At 39.5% G+C, this 20,487-nt stretch overlaps 2 protein-coding genes across 5 annotated transcripts in view; one reads left to right on the top strand and one right to left on the bottom strand.

Moving 5' to 3' along the window:
- LOC134802307 (uncharacterized) overlaps window positions 1-20,487 on the bottom strand; it is a 153,451-nt gene that overhangs the window by 96,201 nt on the left and 36,763 nt on the right. The window lies entirely within an intron of this gene.
- LOC134802321 (uncharacterized) overlaps window positions 1-20,487 on the top strand; it is a 57,411-nt gene that overhangs the window by 6,008 nt on the left and 30,916 nt on the right. Inside the window, exons 2-4 of the mRNA XM_063774921.1 lie at window positions 13,874-14,241; window positions 15,483-15,609; window positions 16,485-16,715. Coding sequence (XP_063630991.1) covers window positions 13,906-14,241; window positions 15,483-15,609; window positions 16,485-16,715 — 694 coding nt within the window. The 5' untranslated portion in view covers window positions 13,874-13,905. The remainder of the gene's footprint in view (window positions 1-13,873; window positions 14,242-15,482; window positions 15,610-16,484; window positions 16,716-20,487) is intronic.

Below are 20,487 nucleotides of genomic sequence, written 5' to 3'. Positions count from 1 at the left end.
TAGGGTCCCGTTTTACCCTTTGGGTACGGAACCCTAAAAACGGTGGACTTACAGATTGGAGTTTGATCGAGTCACATACATAATAGTAGGTGTATAAATAATAGTAGTTTATGTGACTGCTAAAAAAGGACGCTTAGCACAAGGAATTCAGTACATTGAATGTAGTACATATGAGATGTCGTCTCCGAAATATCTTAAGCACTCATTTTACACGAATGTTTAGCTATAGTTCATTTATAATTTTTAAACAACAACATGAAATGTAGTTTTAGTTTGCCATGAATAAATGAAATTATTCTTATTCTAAAACAAACTAATTAAAAGATAAAGTGAACACGCATGTCACATATTACTATGTTTTTTTTAATTCAGAGAAGAGACCAACTATAGTTCGTTTTTTTAGCATTAGAAAGAACTTGAAAGAAGGTAAGCGATCTTGACATGTCTTTTTATTGAAAAACGCTTTTTTAAAATCAGTAACTATTACTTATGAAAGCAGAAGAATATAAATGATTGTATTAGATTCATAATTACATATTTGCCGTAAATTATTTTTAAAATGTGTTTTTCAATTAAAAGACACATCAAGATTGTTTACCTTATTTAAATAATAATGCTAAAAAAAACGAACTATAGAGTCTGCCCCAACTGCCATATCATTCGATATCAAGTAACATGCGAAATTTATCTAAATTGTGTGCAATTGACACTTCATTTAGAATAAAACGTCATCTCGACCGATATTAGAATAGAGGTCAAATCAAATTGCTTTGTTTTTCAGACATGTTTGAACATTTGAATCTAATTATTAAATCGATATCGATGTAATACAATACCTACTAGTACTAATGCAATAACATTTTCACAGATAAGAAACTTGCTCAAACCACAGAATAAGTAGTACTAATACCGTACAGAAAGGACACTTCCTGCAAAACCGAAGTTTGACAGTGATTCAGGGTCGAATCATGATAGCCCTTTCTAACTTATAGCACTATCCCTTTCGACTGTATAGGGTTGTCAAAATTCAAGTAATTATCTTATCTGTGGTCGTGCACGCAAAGGGACAGCAGCAACAGGGAAGTTGTGCCAATCCTAATAATTGCTCGGAGCAATGCTGAGCCGAACGGAGCCGAGTTTGCCTGAAGTCAGGAGTGTCTCTCCACTGCTCAAACAAAACAGAGTATTCTGAGATGAAAATTATCCTATGCCGTAGTCCAGGTTATAATCCAACTATGCTGTCCCGCCCATGATTCCGGCGGTCAATGGCACTGTTCGAGCGGTACAGCAATATATTTATGCGCGTGCGATATAGACAGGAACAGGCCGGGTCAATGTACGAAATTCTTCGCGCTTAGCGTCCTTACTTTACCAAATTTCATCGGGATACTTAATGCCGTTTATGCGTTTGATGAACAAACAACCAAACATCTAAATACTAGCGACCGGCCCCGGCTTCGCACGGGTTACACAAAACCTTTACAAATTATACACATAAACCTTCCTCAAGAATCACTCTATTGATAGGTGAAAACCGCATGAAAATCCGTTCAGTAGTTTTTGAGTTTATAGCGAACATACATACACACAGACAGACGCGGCGGGGGACTTTGTTTTATAAGGTATAGTGATAGTGAAATAAAATTTTGTATTTATAATATTATAGCAGGATACGCAAAAACATCATGTTGTTCAGAAAAAAAACATTATCTAGATAATCTCGTCGATAACAGAAAAAAAGAGTATGCTTCTTAGAATATGGATCTAAAACAACATAATTAACATAAAACACGTTTGCTGTTTTAGCTTTAAACATCCAAAATTGAAAAACTAAAAGAATTAAGACCTAATGCATTGTGAATTAAAGATCAAATTTAAACGCCAAATTCCATTAAAGATAAAAAGAAATATAAATACAAGAGCTTTAAATTCAGACCTAATGTAGAACAAGTTAGGGTTCAAATTTGAATGTCACAGCTCGTGTGTACAGTATGTTTAAATAAGTTCACGTACTAATCAGAACAATTTAAAATGGTTCCCACCATTCATCCTAAACATGCGTGACTAAAATGTGTAAACAGTAAAAATTTACATTTAAAAACAGGCCAAGTGCGAGTCGGCAAAAAACGACAAAAAAATCACGTTTCTTGTATGGGAGCCCCATTTAAATATTTATTTTATTTTGTTTTTAGTATTTGTAGCTATATCGGCAACAGAAAAACATCATCTGTGAAAATTTTAACTGTCTAGCAATCACGGTTCTCGAGTTACAGTCTGGTGACAGACAGAAGCGGAGTCTTAGTAATAGGGTCCCGTTTTTACCCTTTGGGTACGGAACCCGAAAAACGGCTTGGAGCGTTTTGGACCACGCAAATTGGTTCTATTCATTTAGGTCTATACATCTTATAAAACAAAGTCCTCCAGAACCTCCAGGTCTGTTTGTATCACCTCTCAGTTTCTGTACATTGTGTACAACATATGTTATTATGACTGTTTGTGTTCTAAATAAATTAAATTAAAAAAAAAGTCTCCCGCCGCGTCTGTATGTATGTATGTTCACGATAAACTCAAAAACTACTGCTATCAATAGAGTAACCAAAGAAAAGGATATTTATAAGTATTTAAATTTAATAGAATTAGTAAAGTCATCAAAATGCGCGTGCGAGTTGAGATGCGCCGCGCGCCAAGGACGCGATCGCGTATGCTGCGTACGTGGTTCCGGGATGGTCGGTGCTTACTAACGGACTACGGACAGACATACACACGTTTGCAAACAATCATTTGTGTGTACACGTTGTCGAGTTCAGTAGGGGGAGCATTCCATGAAATTGTCTACCGTTTGTCCCGTACAAACGCGAATTTTTTGATGATTTGCGGGCATAAGAGTTTCCTTTTCTACGACAAATGGTCAAAAATATGCACAGAAAAGTAATCGCCTGCTTTGAATGCCCAAAAAAAAGTCGCAACACAGGAAATCAAACGCGTTTGTACGGGACAGCCCGTGGAATGCTCCAGAGGGAGTATGGTGTCAAAATAGTACATTACAGTACATATGGTGCTATTTACCGCCCTATAGTGCGGTAACTAGCACTGAAGTGTCATTCTATGGAACTTGCTAACTAATATGTAAACAAAAGTCACTAGAGTTAGACCAAGAAAATTCTGCAGAGATTTTGATAGCCCACGCAGTGCAAGTGTTATTACTTATAAACTCCTATGAAATTATGACGTACAAATAACACTTGCACTGCGTGGCCTATCAAAATCGCTGCAGACTTTTCTTGGCCTAACTCTAGTAAATTCATCATTCAGAGCCAATTTCAATATGGCGGTTTGATTACATAGTTAGCAAGTTCCATATATAGAATGACACTTTATACGTGCGTATGTCGAAAATTGAAAGGGCCATATGTACCTACTGTAAAGGGGCCCACTGATTAACAGTCCGCCGGACGGTATCAGCCTGTCAGTTGTTCGGAACTGTCAAAATTTTGTTCTAACTGACAGGCCGATACCGTCCGGCGGACTATTAATCAGTGGGCCCCTTTAAACGTTATACCTCCTATACATGTGCGAGAAGGTAATTCGCAACTCGTGTCGATTTCTCCCCTCGGTCGTGTTTTAATTTATCGCCACTCGTTGCTAATATCCTACTTTTCGCATTGTATCGTAATGTATTATTGTGTACAAGCTTATGCCCGCGACTTCGTCTCCGTGGATTTAGTGATAGCAGCTAAAGTAGGTATAGCGCCAGGATAATGCTAATAGCAATTTAATCATTCAATTCGCGTATTGCTTACTTCAATTATTAGGCAATGCATTAACTCTTTCAATTCCACCCCTTTGCACTCTCTTTAGGGATGATTTCCGACATAAAAACTATTCTATGTCCTTCCCCGGGACTCACGGCTCGATTCGGAAAATGAATTAGATTTCTACTACACTTCAACAAGTTACGATACGGATAATTTAAAGATAGATATGTCAAATTTGACGTTTCCGCGATTCTGGAGGTCCTCTTGAACGATTTCGACAAGTTATGACTTAGATATCCAAGTCACATCTAGTCGATATCTAATGTAGATCTAGTTGATCTCTAAATCGTCTCAAGATCTTGTGATTATCTCGAAATCCGAATAGGCCTGTCAAACTATCTCTATACCAAATTTCAACTAAATCGGTTCAGCGGTTTAAGCGTGAAGGGGTAACAGACAGACAGACAGACACACTTTCGCCTTTATAATATTAGTATGGATTAAATGGAGGGCGGTAAACAAGCATTTACGAACGAGTAATGGATTGGGAGTGCAGTAGGAATACTATAATACAGCGTTGTCGCAGCGTTGCAACAGCGGCAAATACGGCAATTCTTTGATAAATGGAATCCTCTGTGTATAATTTAAAATCGCACTCGCCCAATCTTATTGTATGGCTACTGATACTGTTATGAAATTAATGCGTATAATTATATTAATAATAGTTGTTTACGATACAAGTGCGTATTCCTAGTTTCCCCTCTGGGTTGGAAGGTCAGATGGCAGTCGCTTTCGTAAAAACTAGTGCCTACGACATTACGGACACACGGATTAGTTGCCAAGCGGACCCCAGGCTCCCATGAGCCGTGGCAAAATGCCGGGATGACGCGAGAAAGAAGAAGAAAACTTGTATTTTCTTCTTCTTCCTCGCGAAATTCGGAACGAGTCGCAGTCGCGAACAACGTTTCTCAGTACATATGGCCCTTTAAATTTTCGACGTGTTACGTAATGTGCTTATTATTAGAGATGCCACGAATATTCGGCAACTATTCGGTATTCGGCCTATTCGGCCACTTTGCCGAATATTCGGTATTCGGCCGAATGTTGCCAACTATTCGGCCGAATACCGAATATCTGACACACCTACCTAAAAAGAAAAATTAAACAAAAAAATATCCAAAAACTAGGTATATTTAATATTTAAAATGTATTCTTGGAAAGTAGTTAAATACGAAGGCACGTTTTTGAGCATTTGTTGATTACAAAATATTTTATTTTTATCATGGGTTTGATTTGATTGACTCTAATTACATTCATTAATTCTGTTCAACATAAAAATATAAATCTTAGCAAACGTTGTGCTTTGTTGGCGAACAGTTTTCATAATAATTGTGACTCAAAATGTTAGCATGTCATGCCGAATATTCGGTATTCGGCCGAGAGGGGCCGAATATTCGGTATTCGGTATTCGGGCAAATTCACTATTCGGGGCATCTCTACTTATTATAGCACAAGGCATCGTAATGGAGTACCAGATGTACTGTAAAATATAGTTGAATCATCGAGAGCGTGGAATTGCATATGTAGTAGTATTGTTTGTTTACAGGCATTCTATATTTGAATTTTCTATTTTCTTGTACTATCAGCATACAACCACTACAAATGCAATTCCATCTTCTCGATAATTCATCTATATAATGGTGATGAGTGCTTGTAAAAATGTAATGTTTATGCAATTCGTAAAAATGTAAACAAGTTTATAAAGGGAAAGTCATCGTTAAAGAAATCGAATTGGATTTCGATTATTTTATTTCTCTTGAGATTTTTTGAGTCGACCTTATGTTTAAAGACTTAAGGTTGATTTTACAGTTCAGTGAAACAGAGTGAATTGGGTTAAAGAAGTAAATTTAATGAAATATGTTTTTTTGTAAGGTTATTGAAGTGTTGGCCTGGTTGTTTAACTTTAACAGACACATACAACATTGTAAATAATCTTTTAGTACCTATTTCTAAAATTTATATTTAATGGAATATGTCGAAAAACCGACTAAGTGCGAGTCGGACTCGAGCACGAAGGGTTCCGTACCATTGCGCAAAAAACGGCAAAAATCACGTATTGTATCAGTATGGGACCCCCACTTAATATTTAGTATATTCTGTTTTTAGTATTTGTTGTTCTAGCGGCAACAGAAATGCATCATCTGTGAAAATTTCAACTGTGCATGAGATACAGCCTGGTGACAGACGGACGGACAGACGGACAGCGAAGTCTTAGTAATAGGGTCCCATTTATACCCCTTGGGTACGGAACCCTAAAAAACCGGGCAAGTGCGAGTCGGACTCGCGCACCAAGGGTTCCGTACCATAATGCAAAAAAGAAAACGGAAAAAAATGCAAAAAAAAAACGGTCACCCATCCAAGTACTGACTACGCCCGACGTTGCTTAACTTTGGTCAAAAATCACGTTTGTTGTATGGGAGCCCCATTTAAATCTTTATTTTATTCTGTTTTTAGTATTTGTTGTTATAGCGGCAACAGAAATACATCATCTGTGAAAATTTCAACTGCCTAGCTATCATGGTTCGTGAGATACAGCCTGGTGACAGACAGACGGACGGACGGACGGACGGACGGACGGACGGACGGACGGATAGACGGACAGCGAAGTCTTAGTAATAGGGTTCCATTTATACCCCTAAAAAACAATCATTCTTAGGTAATGAAATCGATATCGAAGTATTTTTTTGACCTCCTTATGTATCCTGTTATTATGTATCCTGTATGTATGTATCATTGAAGTGTTCTAACAATGGATCTCCACTAGCGCTAAACAATTCTAAATTTAGTTTGTGTAAGGTCTAGTCTACTATAAAAAGAGGTCGTCATCCAAAATGCCATTACGATCAATACAAAACCGGTACCACTAAAAAAGGACCCGTATAATGAGGGCCCATTCGGAATTCCTGGGATATTTTAAGACGAATGTCGACATTGTCGACACCTGGCTCCAATTTCACCACGGTGACAGGTGCGACAATTGTAAAACATCACTGTTGCTGACGTCACAGGCATCCATGGGCTACGGTTACCGGTTACCATCGGGCGGACCGTATTCCTGTTTGCCACCATCATTGTTTTATTAAAAAAAACTTTATTATATCGGAAAAAAAACAGATATTTCTCTTGCTAAGTTTATGACAATTGTCACAAGAAACACTACAATTGTCACGAAATTCCGACATATCACTCATTACCTGTCAAGAATTACCTACAATTCTTCTAAATCTTGACAATTGTCAGAAACTTCGCAAAAGAAATATCTGTTTTTTTCCGATATAATAAAGTTTTTTTAAATAATACAATGATGGTGGCAAACAGGAATACGGCCCGCCCGATGGTAAGTGGTAACCGTAGCCCATGGATGCCTGTGACGTCAGCAACAGTGATTTTACAATTGTCGCACCTGTCACCGTGGTGAAATTGGGGCCTGTCTGTTTGGGTATAGGGTTACCAGATCCAAATTTGGAATTTCCTGACAAAATTCCTGATTTGCGAATATTTTTCCTGACGCTCATATCGGTGACGGGAGGGAGGTGGCTAGCCGTAAGCGATATCTATGTATGCTTGATTTAAATTTCACCTATTTTGGATTTATTTAAGCAGTTATAATGTACCTTTTTAGGTACATAATAGAAAAGTCTGTTAATAGGGAATATTAGGCAAAGCTCTGCGCAGGTGGCACCTTTGTGGCACATACAGTAAACAAACCACATTGACACATCAGACGCCACGTCAAGCACATGGCCCACCGCGAAACAAGAAAATCGAAATTTCGTTATCTAATCTCTCTATCACTCTTGAATATTCGAGCGATAAAGAGGCAGATAACTAAATTTCGATTTTCGCGTTTACCGGTAGGCCCTTGTTAACAAACCGCCTTGATGCATCAATGTCATATTTTATTGTCTGTGAAAACTTGTCAAAAAACAGTTTAAGGCACAGTATGTATAAGTTAGTCTATGAATTTACTGAGTCGGTAGTGCTGCACCCTGGCGGCATAACATTGCAGTAATATCCCCTATTCACTAAAATTGCTGACATTTTCGTATACCGGCGGCATTCCTGACAAACGTCAAAAATCCCTGACATGTCAGGAAAACTCCTCACATCTGGTAACCCTATTTGGGTATGAAATAAGCGAAATGGCTCCCAGTAGAGGGCTCAAAACTGAATTTTAACCGGTTTGCCTATTCAGGATAATATTGTATCCAATACCTTAATGCCACTGCTAGATAATAAATATATCAATACACAAAGTCCCCCGCCGCGTCTGTATGTTCGCGATAAACTCAAAAACTACTTAACGGATTTTCATGCGGTTTTCACCTATCAATAGAGGGATTCTTGAGGAAGGTTTAGGTATAATTTGTTAACCCGTGCGAAGCCGGGGCGGGTCGCTAGTGAATATTATGGGACACTCTTACACCCATTGATTAAGCCCCACAGTAAGCTCAGGAAGGCTGTGTTGTGGCCGTTGTGGGTACTCGGACATCGTATGTAATTGATATAATATACAATAGTTATTTGTTTTACAAGGGGGCAAAGTTGTTGTTTAACCGCTCGTGCTAATATTGATACCCGAGCAAGCGAAAGATTCCAAAATTGAACCACGAGCGTAGCGAGTGGTTCGAAAAATGGAATCTTGAGCGTTGCGAGGGTTTCAAAGCACGAGGGTTAAACAAAACTTGCCCCCGAGTTAAACACAAAATTTTTCACCACACCAACCCGAAGAAAATATTAACTAATATATCAAACAAAAACAAACCAAATCAAATCCAAATGAATGTTATTAAATATTTATCATTCAAAATCATCATTTAAAAGTCAATTCTACCAGCAAACATAAGAAAAGAACTCAAAATTTGCATTTGACTACTTTGCCTCACATGTGAATAAAATGCTACTTTGCTATCGGTATTTGAACAATCAAGAGCGCCTTTACCAGTTGCTGTGGTGAAAATACTTAAATAGGGCTTCTTGAGCTTACTGTGGGACTTAGTCAATCTGTGTAACAATGTCCTATAATATTTATTTATTTATTTATAAAAAAAAAATACATAGAAAACACCCATGACTCAAGAATAAAATATCTGTGCTCATCACAAAAATAAATGTCACTAGGTAACCTACCGACTACGCCAAAGGGGTTGTGCACAAATCACGCGAGGTGTTTTCGGCTACTTTTTGACCCCCCCTCCCCTTTGGTGATATTTGGTGAGGTTTTTGGCTACCCCCCTCCCCCACACAACCTCACGTGTATTTTGTTTAATTTTTTTCATTCGACCTAATTTTAAGATAAATAGTATTGTATATAGAAAATCTTGTTTATTTTAAACTCGCTATTTTGAAGTGCAGAGTGAAGATTTATGTTTAACGAAACCGAGAAAAAGTATCTACTCATGTGGTAGGTTTTATTTTCTTAGTTTCGTTCACTGCAGAAAAATACACGTGAGGTTTCCTTATACCCCCACTACCCCAACGTGATCTATCGTGATTTTTTCGTGACCCCCCTCCCCCTATCGAACCGCGAGTGATTTGTGCACAAGCCCAAACCGATCTTCGAAAGAGTTGTTAGATTGTTGAAAAATAGCACAGTTGGCAATAAAACCTTGCTTGTATTTATAAAATTTTTGGCATATGTTTTTTATTCCTAACCCTCTAAACGGTCAAGTATTAATCCCGGAAGCTCGCATCGTTTCCGAACAGTAAAAGGCGTCAAGGTCCTGTTTTTGTTTCGTCCAATTATGCAATTAGACATGCCGTTTGCACCTTGAATTAATATTTGAGGTCCACAAAGTCGTATGTCCGAAATGCGGACCGGACACTATCAGTAATAAGTAGAGATGCAACGGATAGTTGTTTGGCCGGATACCAGATTACGGATGTTCGGCCTGACCATCAGCCGAATATTCGGTATCCGGCCGCCGAATGTTCGGCGGCGCAACTATACTATGTGTTCGGTATGTTCTGTATAGCCCCTAGCTTCAAATAGTTACTATTTGAAGTTAGGGGCTTTACATAGGGTTGCCATACGTCCCGCATATACGGGACTGTCACCGTATTTAAGTATCACGTCCCGTATTTTTACTGGTCCCGTATTTTGTCGACACCGGTCTGGCCTAGTGGCTGGTGACCTGCCTATGAAGAGTATGAAACCGATGGTCCCGGGTTCGAATCCTAGCAGCAACCAGATACACCACCCCCCCTCGGTGGCCCGCGCGAAAGTTTCTTCAGGTAAAAAAAGTTTAGAGACCCCTGCTCTAGAATACCACTGTCCCTTATCAGTTCCGACTAATTATGGCAACCCTATAGGCTATACAGTAACTGATATTGGGGTTATTCACTCGATATTGGCGGAACCCCGGTCTAAAACTGCGAAATTCGTGTACAGTTTTTTTTTATATCTAGTAACACTTATTGAAACTCATGTAATGTAGAGGCCCAACTGAGCCGACATGTCTCATTGATAACGGCTCCTTTTAAATATGTAGATAAAAAAAAACTATACTTAGGTTTTTCAGGTGCGCATTGTGCAGATTTTGACCTGTTTCGTAGTGAACGTTCGCGCGGACTCGCTTCTAGGTTCGAAATGAGTGCGCGTGCCAGTGAGCGGAATATTTAAATTGTTTACAAAAAACGAGTACGATTATGACCGTGACCGTTTCTTAAATAAATAAGAATAAGAATAATATTTATTTGAAAACAAACCTTGTTTACAAATAATATCAATAGGTAACGTATCCTATGGGCCCTATGGCCCCACATTAGGCTAAGCCTGTGACGTGGTGGCAGCCGACTTCGCAATTCGTAGGCTAAAGGGGCCCACTGATTAACAGTCCGCCGGACGGTATCGGCCTGTCAGTTAGAACAAAATTTTGACAGTTCCGAAGAACTGACAGGCCGATACCGTCCGGCGGACTGTTAATCAGTGGGCCCCTTTAAGGTTATGAAAAAACTAAAAGTAATCTCGAGCACATGTCAATTTTGCATACAACCCTTAGGTTATTTTTTTAAGAAAACATCGCAATTGAAAGGCTCCTGTCGAAACACGCAAGTGCAATGCGGTTTGGCTCCTCAGCTCATTATTGAGATGACTCACCGCCTATTATGTCAGAATGTAGAGCCAGTTTTTTGGGACCTCGCGGTCTTTGGGGGTCCGTAAACAATAACATACTTTATTTAACATTAACATTAACCATTCTTTTTAAACCACACTCCACTGGGTTCACAGAATATTGACAAATATTACTTTAACGTTTTTTATTTTTAATAAACATTTTTTTTACTGATAAATAATAAATAAATAACGCTTCTGCCCGCGACTTCGTCTGATGATGATGATTATTGACAATAACTACCCTATGTCCTTTCTCGGGGCCCAAATTATCTCCAAACCAAATTTTGTCCAAATCGGTTCGGCGGTTTAAGCGTGAAAAGGTAACATACAGACACACTTTCGCATTTATTTAATACCTTTAAACGAGCAATTCTTGTTTATTCATATATTTCGGGGATCTCGGAAAGGGCTCTAATGATTTCGATGAAATTTGCTATACTTATGGGGGTTTTAGGGGCGATAAATCGATCTAGCTAAGTCTTATATCTGGGAAAACGCGCATTTTTGAGTTATTATATACACCGTTAAAAATTATGTAATTTTACATGCAAAAAAACTCGTAAAAATTTACGAGAATTACGTAAAATGTCATATTTTTCCGTAAATTTCCCAGATTTTTCGGGAATTTTACAGGATTATGTAATTTTTTTGCATGTAAAATTACATAATTTTTAACAGTGTATTTTCCGAGCAAAGCTCGGTCTCCCAGATATTAATATTAGTATGGATATGGATAGAAATGGTCCCTAAAATGTTCCTAGGTATACGGGACCCAATAAATATTTTCAGAGGTCCACAGACCCTAATTAGGCACGTGCGAGCCGTGATGATCGGACATTCTTGATTTTTTGCTTTTATACTTTTCTTGGTGTGTTTTTTTTGGCGTTCCACAAATATTTGTTTAGCGTAAGGTGGCTTTAATAAAAACAGTTTCAAGTACCAAAGACACTTAACTATTTTATTTGCTCACGTCTGAGCACAATTGGTCAGAATTCAATAACAGAAAAATAAAAATCCAATAAAAAATACGACAAGGTATTTTTTCTGTTTTGATGATGGGCAATTTTGTCGGGTAATTCCGAAAATGGGCTCTGGTATGATGGAATTATGAGTAAGTTACGGGGTTTTCCGATGTTTGGAAGTACCCGACTGCACTATGGGAAAGCGCTGGTGGCCTAGCGATAAGAGCGTGCGACTTTCAATCCGGAGGTCGCGGATTCAAACACCGCGTTATGCGCGAAATTGTTATGTGCGAAATGTCATTTGATATTTACCAGTTGCTTTTCGGTGAAGGAAAACAACGTACCGTCTTTACCATAAGGGCACACGGGCCCATGCCCAGGGCCCCCATCCTCGGGGGGCCCCGAAGGACAGACACAGTAACAGTATATTTGATTACCCATAATAAATAGAAGATCATAGTAGAAAAATGTTACTTTAATTCGCTTTCTTTACTTTCCTAAAGGGCCCCAGCATAGTTAAAGACGGCCCTGGGAAAACATCGTGAGGAAACCGGACTAATCCCAATAAGGCCTAGTTTCCCCTCCGGGTTGGAAGGTCATATGGCAGTCGCTTTCATAAAAACTAGTGCCTACGTCAAATCATGGGATTAGTTGTCAATCGGACCACAGACTCCCATGAGCCGTGGCAAAATGCCGGGATAACGCGAGGAAGAGATGTGAACTATGTTTATGTTAATACGCTATGAGTACACGATAGCTGACTGTATATATCTTGACAAGACGATAAATCAGTGACATAACATGTACGATATAAAACCGGTTATGCAAAAACCAATCTCGACTAGCCCAATGTAATTATAATTAACATTTAACTGCAAACATACATGTTTTAATGTACTTCACTATATGTAAACGTTTCACTACGATCAATCGAATTGATTATGGAATATTGTAATTAAATATTAACGTTATGACAAATTTTATTGACCAAGCGAGCACGAAGCGTCAGCCTTGGCAAAAATCACTACACCTAATAACCGACCCGCCCCGCCCCGCCCGGGCGTCGCACGGGTTAACAAATTATACACCTAAACGTTCCTCAGGAATCACTCTATAGATAGGTGAAAACCGCATGAAATTCCGTTCAGTAGTTTTTGAGTTTATCGCGACCAAACAAACAAACAGACAGACGCGGCGGGGGACTTTGTTTTATAAGGTGTAGTTTACACCTAAACCTTCCTCAAGAATCACTCTATTGATAGGTGAAATCAAGCAAACAAACAAAGCACAAACAGACAGACGCGGCGGGGGACTTCACTCATCATCATCATCATCATCATATCAGCCAGAGGACGTCCACTGCTGGACATAGGCCTCCCCCAAAGAGTGCCACAATGACCGGTCCGGCGCCACCCGCATCCAGCGGACTCCCGCGACTTTACCAGGTCGTCAGTCCACCTTGTGGGGGGTCTACCCACGCTGCGCCTTCTGGTACGTGGTCGCCACTCGAGAACCTTTCCGCCCCAATGGCCATCGGTTCTACAGGCAATGTGCCCCGCCCACTGCCACTTAAGTTTAGCGATTCGGAGGGCTACATCGGTTACTTTGGTTCTGCTGCGGATGGCCTCATTTCTGATGCGACTTCTGATGGGGACTTCACTACACCTTATAAAACAAAGTCCCTCGCCGCATCTGTCTGTTTGTGTGCTTTGTTTGTTTGTTCGCGATAAACTTAAAAACTACTGAACGGATTCTCATGCGGTTTTCACCTATCAATAGAGTAATTCTTGAGGAAGGTTTAGGTGTATAATTCGTTAACCCCTGCGAAGCCGGGGCGGGTCGCTAGTGCTTTTAAAAGTCCAGCTGTTCTTATCGACAGGTCGCATTACTGAAGGTGGGAAACAGCTGGACAGACATACGAAAGCATTTTATAAGTCAATAAGTTTATTGATTGTAATTAATTATAACTTTGTTTTCAGAACCAGCGGAAATGCGACAGTGAAAAATAAAAATGGCGTTAAGGACTAAACTAGTGATCTTAGTGTTAACCTCATTAATAACAAACAACCTTTGTGACAATGACGTTTTAAAACTCTCAATCGACGACAGCGATCTACTAAGAGGCAGCGGCGAAGAGAAAGAAAACCTCGAAAAAGAGATAGAAATAGAAGATAAATCAGAATTAGAAGAGTACACTACTACAGAATACGCGACAACAGACGCATCGTATATAGTTACTTTTAATGATTTAAGAATAGACACGACGGTGGAAAGTACGACCGAGGACAATGGTGTAGTCAGGACGGCCGTGCCGGAGGATATTTATAATGCCAGTAACATTGTTAAGGTGAGATAGTAAATATTTTGGTCTAGGTGTAATAACATTGATAGAATAGAAATAGATAGTCAATGGATAGTACATTGTGTACAGAGTGGGCGCCTATAAGTAGAAAGTCTTTAACTACGTATTCCTGGCCCCTATTTCACCACGGTGACATGTGTGACAATTGTCGACATCACTGTTGCTGACGTCACAGGCCTCCATAGGCTACGGTTACTGCTTAGCATCGGACGGGCGGTGGGCTTGTTTGCCACCAACATTTTAATTTAAAAAAAAATCTCCATTATATCGCCAGTAAATAAGTACAAGCTAATGACAATGGTCACAAGAAAGTCAAGAAACACGACAATTGTCATGAAATTATGAAACAGAACTCATTTCCTGTCAAGAATTACCGAAAATTCATTTAAATCTTGTGACAATTGTCATCATCATAAACTTCGCAAGAGAAATACCTGTTTTTTGCCGATATTATAGTATTTTTTTTGAATAATACAATGATGGTGGCAAACAGGAATACGGCCCGCCCGATGGTAAGCGGTAACCGTAGCCCATGGATGCCTGTGACGTCAGCAACAGTGACATTTGTCGCTGATGGTAAAACGTGAAACCAATATTATATTAAGGTACATACCTACGCCAAAAAAGGCCCATCGTTATTTTTATTTTTTATTTTTCATATATTTAATAAGAACTTGCAGTTTTGTCTATGGTACCAGCGAACATGGACGCAAAATTTTAACTCATTCACACTTAGAGTTAAACCAAGAAAAGTCTGCAGCGATTTTGATAGCCTACGCAGTGCAAGTGTTATTTGAAACGCCAAACTTCTATGAAATTATGACTTTTCTTGGTGTAACTCTGTAAAAGTACAATTTTTTTTAGTTTTTTTTGTGGAACGGTCTGGCCTAGCGGGTAGTGACCCTGCCTGCGAAGCCGATGATCCTGGGTTCGAATCCCGGTAAGGGCATTTATTTGTGTGATTAGCACAGATATATTCCTGAGTCATGGATGTTTTCTATGTATTTAAGTATTTGTATATTATACATATCGTTGTCTGAGTACTCACAACACAAGCGTTCTTGAGCTTACCGTGGGACTTAGTCAATTTGTGTAAAAAATGTCCCTTAATATTTATTTATTTAATTTTGCAAGTCTTACTTTTGTGATTACAAATTTCCAACTCTTAAAATACTTCTTTCTTTTGTAATTAGTGTTTTTGGACTATTTATCGTGCTTATTTTCAGGCAGAAACCACCACTTCACCCCCCACCAGAGCCACAGAGAGCATGGAGGGGATGTCCCCCAGGATAGCAGAGTTCGATGGGGAGGAGACCAACCAACGCAGCCCTAAGCTGACTGAGAGTGCTAGACGTAAGTTTATTTTAAACTAGATTAGTTAGAGTGATTTATCCAGGCCAAATGGGAGAAATAGTGAATAGATTCAGGCGTTACTTTGCGGAAATCCATATTAATTAAAACCAAAATTATACTTTGCTAATCCGCGAAAAGATAACGTGCTAATAGTCAATCAGTGCTAACCCGTTATACTTACTTGCGTATTTTTTACATACAATTAATGCAAATGGGAGAAACCTGTTATAAAAGGTTGTAACTCGTCTATTATTGTCTCCTTTATTGACTTTATTAGCATTATCTTTCAAGCTATTTCACTTCGGGTTATTCGCGGATGGCCTTGAACGCAAAATGACTAGTGTAATATTTTGCCTATATCACTTTTAGTCTACATCGCGAACGGTCCAGAACGCAAAATGCCTACATCATTTATCATTGCGTTAGCGATGTCGACGGAGCCCCGCTGTCGCGGGGCTCCTATTCTGTGCCGTTTGGCCTTTGGTCATTTGGAGATAACTAACGAACCTAACCTACCCTAGTGATATAAAAAGTGGTCATTTTGCGTTCTAGACCGTTCGCGATGTAGACTAAAAGGGATATAGGCAAAATATTACACTAGTCATTTTGCGTTCTAGACCGTCCGCGACTATACCTTCACTTCAACGAATCGTGTTTACTGAGAACACGTTACAAGATCCTAAAATAGAAAACAATTTACTGAAGATGTCTTTAATATTCCAAAAGTTTTTCTCCATAAATCGTTCTCCAGAAACCCGCCATCAGATCCTGACCCGATGACAATAGAACAAGTGACCAATACCCTCCCAAACAAAACATGATTCCTGATCCTTGATCAAAAACCACATCAGTTTTACTATTTTATCTCTTTCCAGCTGAACCCCAGCCCCAAGACCGGCCAGTCTTCGACCCCTCCCCCCCAGAAGCTATCACCCCCCGAGACACCCTTCGCAACTGGCTTGAGGACCCATGGCTGCGAGCACCAGCTGGTCTCCTGGTGCCGCTCAGAGCCTCGGCCTTGGCTCGGGCCAGTGCGGTCTGGGACGACCTCAGCGGGGAGAGCTTGGGGCTGAGCGACGTGGTACTCGTCGGCTATCATGCTAACGGTAAGGTCACAGGTTCTAACCTTGGCCCCTGCACCAACAGAGTTATTTGAGGACCCATGGCTGCGAGCACCAGCTGGTTTCCTAGTGCCGCTCAGGTCCTCGGCGTTGGCTCGGGCCAGTGCGGTCTGGGACGACCTCAGCGGGGAGAGCTTGGGGCGTGGCGACGTCGTACTCGTCGGCTATCATGCTAACGGTAAGCTCTTCTTTAGATTTAAGAGCTGTGCTCTTGTCGGTGGAGCAATCGCCAAGTCGTCCGGTCCTCTGCCAACTCCTTAACCTTCTGGTATGACACGACCTGAACCTTTTGTTGAAATAAGGTCACAGGTTCTAATTCTAACCTTGGCCTTACACCAACAGAGTTTCTTAAGGACCCCTGGCTGCGTGCACCGGTCTCCTGGTACGTCTTCATCTTGCCCAATATCATTTCATACGCAAAAGAGTTTTACATAAAACAAAGAACAGTGGGAATTATCTTATAGGATGTGAAAGAAGTCAGATATTCTTGGTACAATGCCAATGTCATTAATATCAGAAGTTACATTAATTACCTAACGATAATTGCTAATCAGTCTTACGTATTACGTATCATTGTTCTTATAGGTATGGCCAGGAGAGTTGAGGTGAATGATTACCCACACAGCTACTCAGAGTACTGCATGATCGCAAAAACAGTATTGAATGAATGAACTAAAGCGCGCGATAGTAAGCTAAAAAAACTTATGATAATATCAGCCCATATACGTCCCACTGCTGGTAACAGGCCTCCTCTCATGCGCGAGAGGGCTTGGGCTAGTCCCCGCGCTAGCCCAGTGCGGATTGGGGACTTCACATACACCTTTGAAATTTTTATGCAGGCTTCCTCACAATGTTTCCCTTCACCGAAAAGCTAGTGGTAAATATCAAATGTTATTTCGTACATAAGTTCCGAAAAACTCATAGGTACGAGCCAGGATTTGAACCGCTCCGGATCGAAAGTCGGACGTCATATCCACTCGGCCGCCACTGCTTCGAATTTTTGTAATCTATTTCAAGCTACTTCGTCGATGAAACTATGCAAGATATTTAATTTCAGTATCATTTCGTACCTTGTCACAGTGACAATAGAGTATTTGACTGTATTTAAAATAAAATATCTGGGAGACCGAGCTTTGCTCGGAAAACATACAAAAACTCAAAAATGCGCGTTTTCTCAGAGATAAGACCTAACTAGATCGAGTTTTCGCCCCTGAAAACCCCCATTTAGCAAATTTCATCGAAATCGTTAAGAGCCGTTTCCGAGATCCCCGAAATATATATATGTATGTATAAATAAATAAATAAAGAAGAATTGCTCGTTAAAAGTATTAATTAATATTATTTTACACCATGCATGAAATAAAGCACCAGAATATTAGAAACATAGTAGACAGCAGTTATTTTTAGACACAATCTCTATTTTAAAACCTGTATAAAACTGTAAAGAGTAGGTAATTTGACTGTGACGTCATATGCTAGTGTTTCATATAAATTCCATAGTAACAAAATCGTTGTGACAGTTCGAATAAAGAAACTGATTTGACTAGTAGTCAAATACCCTATGGCCTATAGTATGAGATCTCTAGCGATTTTCATATTGATTGTCACTGATTGTGATTATAGCGGTGGTACATCAAATAGTATGTTACACACATTTTCTATAATCTTAGAATAAATTTAAAAGTGGAAAAATTACTGTCTTGGTTAAGACTTGAACTTGCTTAATAGCATCGTACGCAGACGTTTCTGCTTGTTAAAAATTAAATTTTCTTTAATGTCAATATCCAGAGAGGAAAATGAGGGCTGCGTTTGTATTGAGAAGCGGTACCCCTTCCTCTTAATACAGGTGTTTGTATGAGAACAATAACCGTCAATCGTCAATGTCACTCCATTGACATGAGGCAAACCAAGGAGGCAATATATCAATATCACACAAGGATCCATTGATTTTGATTGATCGGTCTGGCCCGAAGCGTTGTTTTTATCGTACTTTACTTCTTACTAGCGACCCGCCCCGGCTTCGCACGGGTTAACAAATTATACACCTAAACCTTCCTCAAGAAACACTCTGTTGATAGGTGAAAACCGCATGAAAATCCGTTCGGTAGTTTTAGGTGCCCAACTGATTACCAGTTTGCCGGACGACATCAGCCTGTCAGTTAAACGCAAAATTTGACAGCTCCGAACAACTGACGGGCTGATGTCGTCCGGCGAACTGGCAATCAGTGGGCCCCTTTAGACTTTATCGCGAACATACAAACCAAAGAGAATAGATAGTATAGAGGGGTCCTGTCATAGTAAATTTTGTAGTCACAGTAAATTTACTGCCATCTATCGACACACGACTAAAACTCAAAATGAAAACGTATAAAATTATCAAAAAAATGTATATACAGGGTGATTCATGAGACGTGAGCAGGACTAATCCTGCACACTCAGTAACTGATAATTGATCGATCACCGTCGTATTTAGGTGAAACCACCACACTTTTTCCTATTTTTTACTTTTTGGTGAGGACAAATTCAATTCTCTACAATCATGGTCACCCTACAAGACCTAATTAATAAACATATAACCTCATTAACCGTAACCACCCCGAAGGTCATGACCCTCGTTCCGGGTCATTCCTGATGCAGAGGCTGTCTATCGCGGTCCAGCGTGGCAACGCGGCGAGCGTGATGGGCACCTTTGCATCTGGAAGGGCGCGGGACGGGTTGTTTGATTGAGTTCTCGGTTGTGGCTTTATGTAGCTTAGTTTTAATTTAGTTTAATTTAGAGTTAATTTATTAATTGATCGAGTGTGTTTAGGTATAAGTTTTAATTTGTAATAGGTTTAGTTGTATATTTTGTTAAATAATAAGTAAATATGTAACTTTATTTTAGTAAAGACAAATAAATCCTTATTATAGGCTATTACAATTATGTCATTTATTTGACACAGATTATCGGTAGTTTAGTATTTTAATTTTAGGGTGACCATGCGTGTCGTAAATAAATTAATAACTTTTTTTTCAACACGACTAGAAAATTAACGTTAACCTCACTAATACTGATACGAAACAGTTGCTTATAATTTAGGAAATGCACAGTGTTGGTCCTGCTCACGTCTCCTGAATCATCCTGTATATGGATAAATGATTTTATTTATATCATTTTGACCCATGTTCATTCACTGATATCTATGTGTTAAAATTGTTAAATATGAAACGGTGTCGTCACGCCATTTAGCCGAGAATAGGCTAAAGGTGTGTGCGCCATCTATCCGAGAATGACTTTTTCTTGATTTCCGAGGCACGTTTTTTCCTTAGACTTTATTCATCTTATACGAAGTTACATATGTCTTTGATACAAACAGACAGACGCGGCGGGGAACTTTGTTTCATAAGGTAATAGGGATGTTAGTAACTTTACAGCTATGAGATATTAATCTATTGTTTGCAAACGAGGAATAATCAACTACGCATGCCCGAACACGCACATAGTTTTAATAGCTCGACGGTGGCAAACAAGTGTACGGCCAGTTGGTAAGCGGACACCGGTTATAGTTATAGAGTCAGACCAAGAATAGTCTGCAGCGGATTTGATAGCCCACGCAGTGAAAGTGTAATTTAAAACGTCAAACTTCTATGAAATTATGACGTATAAATGACACTTGCACTGCGTGGGCTATCAAATCCGCTGCAGACTTTTTTTGGTCCGACTCTAACTGTAATTATTCTTTGGTTTATGAGGTTAATGAAAATGGTTAGTACAGTG

This window comes from Cydia splendana, chromosome 24, assembly GCF_910591565.1.
Source record: "Cydia splendana chromosome 24, ilCydSple1.2, whole genome shotgun sequence".
Taxonomy (NCBI): Eukaryota; Metazoa; Arthropoda; class Insecta; order Lepidoptera; family Tortricidae; genus Cydia; species Cydia splendana.
The sequence above is the reverse complement of the archived record's forward strand: the minus strand, read 5'-3'. Positions and strand labels throughout refer to the sequence as shown.